General features: G+C 31.5%; 1 protein-coding gene across 7 annotated transcripts in view; it reads left to right on the top strand.

The window, feature by feature from the left end:
• Window positions 1–1,601, top strand: part of LOC108970074 (mitogen-activated protein kinase-binding protein 1) — a 205,826-nt gene extending 204,225 nt beyond the window's left edge. For all 7 annotated transcript variants that reach the window (XM_018935207.1, XM_018935203.1, XM_018935204.1 and 4 more), the window contains one exon: window positions 139–1,601. In XM_018935207.1, the coding sequence (XP_018790752.1) occupies window positions 139–298 (160 nt within the window). In that variant the 3' untranslated portion in view covers window positions 299–1,601. The remainder of the gene's footprint in view (window positions 1–138) is intronic.
• The last annotated feature ends 3,516 nt before the right edge of the window (window positions 1,602–5,117 follow it).

The following is a 5,117-nucleotide window of genomic DNA, read 5'->3' as shown; positions in this document are numbered from 1 at the left end:
ATTTATATTCAATTATACCGTTTTCCGTGCTAACTGTATTATATCGGTTTCTTCTTATTTCTCATTCTGTAATTTATGTATATATGTATGTATAATAATATATATTCTATAATAATATTCATTCCTTTTGTCTTCCAGAAACGACAAAAACAATTCACAACATAGTCACGCCTACACAACCACTGAACAGGCGAATCTAGACAACGGCGACTACCTAATGATGGTGAACAATTGCGCCGATCTCTTAAGCAATTTCCGTATGAAGCACAAACTCGATGACTGTGAGAATAACTCCTAGTGTAGTAATAGTGGCACTAGCAGCACTGGCGGAGCATCTAGCACATAAATCAAGAAGAAATCAGCAAAAATGGCGAGAAAAATGTATCAGCAGAATAAAATTGATAAAAAAATGAATAAATAAAGGCAGCCAAACTAAAAAGTGAAACTAAACGCGAGGAGCGTGAAATGAAAGCGAGCAAACGAAAGCGATAAGCAAGTGTCTGAATGTGTCAACTCCATTTTGGAACTTTACTAATAATAATAATAAGCATACTAATAATAATAATAATAATACTAAACGTAAACGTAATGAGTTATGTAAGCTAAATAAATTTTTAGTATTATGTTCTTAGAATTTATAAGCGAAAAAGTGAAACATTGCAGTGCGTTGTATGTGTAGTTCTAGGCATTAATTAATTTCACTTCAACTAAAGCGCTGTAATTGTAATGAGACACCAACAACTAATATTTAATAAACAACAAACTAAAAATATTGAAATAAAAACAAAAATAATACAAAATCGGCCTAAAATATAAGTGAAAAGCATACTTTAAGGCGCACATGCGCGCTGTGCAAAAACTAAAAGCGTTAGCAAAAAAAGTTAGCAAAAGGTGATTTGCTTAATACACACATACATACATATTTACTGGCTTGCAAGCAGAAAAGCAAAAGTTGTGTTTAAACTTTTTTCACTTTTTATTTTATAATTTTTTGTAAAACTAAAAAAACGACTAACTGTCATATTCTGCCTTATTTAATTGCACACACACACACAGAGACACGCATACGCGTACATAAAAGTGCGCTTGTTGTTCGATAGAAATGTAACTGTACGCAATGGCTTAGTGAGTTTGTAATTTGTTTGTTAAGTTTGCCGCTGTTTGTATATGTATTTGTAAGTTGTAAGTTTTGTTAAGCGTTTAACCTCAAGTTTAATGCTACTTAGTTAAATTTATACTTTAACACACGCATACATGTTTCGAGTATATGGTATGCGCACACAAATAACGGTATATGTTTAGAATTTATAGTTGTGCGCGCGTAAAGGCGTGCGCTTAGCGTCGTGTGACGAATCACTGATGACACACATACACACACATACAACTACACAATTAAGCCTGTTTACGGTTAAATTCCGATTTGTGTTAATTGCCTTCACACTTGTATGCCTAAGTTAAGTTAAAGTATGGAATTGAAATTTGTTGCACAAGCTGTGGGAAGACGTAGTCAGTTGTATATGTGATTGATATGAAAGAAAATGGGCGCAAAATACAATATGAGAGAAGTTCAGCACAAAAAAAAAAAAAATACTAAAAGCGATTAGCAACATTAATGGTACAGATTTCAATGTAAACAATATTGACAGGAAATTTCGGTAAAGCCAATATTAAAAAAATCATTAAAAAATGCTGCTAAGAAATTTTTGTGAAAAATTGTAAACAAAAAAATTTTGCAGAAAATTTGTAAAATATATACCTATATTATTTGCATATTTGTAGCGATATTCAAGCAGTCTAGAGTAAAAAAAAGCGCGATTTAGAAAAAAATTAAAAAAGAAAAATACTTTGAGCGGTTATTCTAGTCTGGAGACATGAATTTCAGCTATTTTTTTTTAAGTGTCATAGAAAAAAAGCAATTAATATTTTTACTATCCTTTTTGTTAGTTATTTATAAACATCGCAGGAATACAGGCAAAAATTAAAAATTCTAAAGTTCAAATTTTCAAAAATTAGGATTGGCAGTCAATGAAGATATGGCCCCAAAAACTTGTCATTTGGTCATACTCACGATTTCAATACTTTTAGCAATCGGAAAGCATAAAAAAGGATATTAATCTAGAATTGTTGGTAAAGGGTAAAGTTTAAAAAAATTTTTCGCGAAATGACACCTATACGAAAAACAAAAGCAATTTTTGTAACCCAATCTTTTTACTACGAATTTTGAAAAAAATAAAGCTTGAAATTTGAGCATATGGTTAGTTTCAAACATAGACAAGTAGCTCAAAAACATAGCTCTAAAAATTTCATAAATATAAATCGGTCTAGTAGAACCTGAGAAATCGTGGGATCATTTCGAAAACACTGACTGTTTTGAATTTTTTAAAAGTAATAAAAATTGTATGTGGTGATATGGTTCATTTTGATTCCAGACATAGACAAGTCTATAGAAAATACTTACTAAAAATTTCAAGTAAATTGCTCGGATAGCCCCTGATTTCTTTGATCGTTTTGAAAAAACTGACTATTTGGAGAAAAACTCGTTTAAAGTTTTAGTTCCGACTGAACCAGTTTGGATTCAGGGTCAGCAAGAGACCGTTATCTCAGAAAATAATTTTCTATTCCTGAATAGTTAAAATATAAAAAAATAACTTTTTTTATTTCTAGACTAGAGGTATAGATAGTGAGGCCACAGCGTCTTCTGAAATTCGCATCAGGCCCAGGCATCTTAAACGATGAGTACTCCGTATGAAACACGTGACTAAGCTCCACCTGTCATCGCAAAAAACCAAAACTGGTTATGCGTGGCTCATTAGCCTATCAGACCAACATAACCTAACCTTAGCTATTTCTAGACCAGAATTCCCGCTTAATTATTAAATTTTTTTTTTACAATTTTTTCCTGTATTAATTATTTTCTTTATTACATTTTTTTATATAATATTTTTTATTTATAATATTTTTTATTTATAATTTTGTTTGTAGCATCATTTTTGTTACGCGATCATACTTTGTTTTTTAAAATTTGCTTTGCGCTTGCTAATCGCCCTTAGCACCTTCTGCTCATCAACATTTCTAAATATATATTGTATATATATGTATATGCAAAACATGTAAACAATTGTTATGCTTCCCCCAGCAATTAAAGCCAATGAATTTCCAAACTCCAAATCGAAATCTTAAATTTTTTCAGCTGCCAAAATTGTAGTGAACTACAACAACAACAAAAAAACAGCAAAGCGCCACTACGCAAGGGTTTCCATTTACAATCTACCAATTACAATTAAACTAAATAATTTTATTATAAATATTATATCATATGTATAATTAATTATAACTCCTATGAATATAGTAGGTATGTCGTATTGTAGCGTTTATTAATATTTATATACATACATATATATAATTTATACCTAAAACAATGATTGTAATTATAACTATTATTATTCATTAGACTTCAGCCAACACTTTAACCATTTACTATAAACATATATAATTAAAATAATAACATAAAGCAAACAACAACAAAAAGCAACACAAAATGTTTGCTTAGTCTTATAACTAAACTAAATTAAACTAATTATTAACCACTAACTTTACTTAATGCAAGAGCCACAATACTTTGTATTATACAACAATGATAAGCCCAACACACATATATACACAAGTACACACATACATACACAGCTAACAATTTCGTTGAATTACCAAATTTAGGCTGCGTGGCGAAAAAAATTATAATAATTAAGCAGACAAAAAAGATGAGTTTTATTGTAATCCTAATGAAAAGACATTAACTAAAATAATAACTAATAGTAATGCAATACAAATAACAACAAACTATGGTACCAATAAAATATGAATACTTATTTTGAGAAAAAATTATGATTTTCTTTTTTATTTATTATTTTTTGGTTATTATTTGCTGCTTTGCGCGCAAGTATAACTGCTAACTATGCAAAACTGACAAACAGATATACCTTGCTGCAATACTTACCCAATATAACAATATTTTCGACATGCACACATTATTTGTAAAATATTTTGTTGAAAAATTACCAATAAAAACCAAAAACTAAGACCAGAAACTGCACATACATACTTGGCTATATCTTTGATAATTTACAAAGTATGAAGCAAAATTTGCAATAAATGAGCAAATGAGTCAATAGCTACATACACCAGCAGTATAATCTGGCAAATTGCGCGCCCCTTAAGCGCTTAATAGCACTTTTTTCTCAAAAAAACAGCGGTTTTATTTTTCTTTTTAATTTGATGCTTAAGGTATTAACAAATTTTTAAAAAGCATAGCTCAATTAGCTGCGCCAAGCTCTGAGCTTTCCAACGACACCTCGTTCATCGAAATCGGCCCATTAGTTTAGAAGTTATAGGCTTTTAAAGAAATGTGTGACCCCTACTGCCTGCTTCTGGTGGCCTGGTACCTCAGCAGCCGATTTGCCCCACAAATTTAACATTTTCTCGGTCGCTGTTTGCCGGATGGCAAAAATTTTGGTGGCAAAATTTTGCATAAGTTTAGGGGCAGGATGTACAAAATTCAAAAAATTATTTCCGTTGGCAGCTGCCTAGTAATTCTGGGTGCCTGGTACCCAGCTAGCGATTTCCCTACAAAATTGAATTTTTCTCGGCCGCTGGTGGACGGACGGCAAAATTTTAAATGCAGGATTGTAGTATAAGCTCAGGGGCATGTTGCAAAATATTGACAGAAATATTTCCGGCACCCCATTACCTAGTATTTCCGGGGTCTGGTACTGAACCAACGATTTGTCTACTAAATTGAATTTTTCTCGGCTGCTGGTGGAACGAATGAAAAATTTTAAATGCAGAATTATAGTACAGGCTCAGGGGCATCTTATAAAATATTGACAGAAATGTTCCCGGCACCCTATTACCTAGTATTTCGGGGGTCTGGTACCTGACCAGCGATTTGGCTACTAAATTGAATTTTTCTCGGCCGCTAGTGGACCGAATGGAAAAATTTTTAATGCAGGAGTATAGTAAAAGCTTAGGGTCATCTTACAAAATATTGACAGAAATATCGGGTGATTTTTTAAGAGCTTGATAACTTTTTTAAAAAAAAAAACGCATAAAATTTGCAAAAT

This window comes from Bactrocera latifrons, unplaced genomic scaffold (genome assembly GCF_001853355.1).
Source record: "Bactrocera latifrons isolate USDA-ARS-PBARC rearing strain unplaced genomic scaffold, ASM185335v1 scaffold_28, whole genome shotgun sequence".
Lineage (NCBI taxonomy): Eukaryota > Metazoa > Arthropoda > Insecta > Diptera > Tephritidae > Bactrocera > Bactrocera latifrons.
The sequence above is the reverse complement of the archived record's forward strand: the minus strand, read 5'-3'. Positions and strand labels throughout refer to the sequence as shown.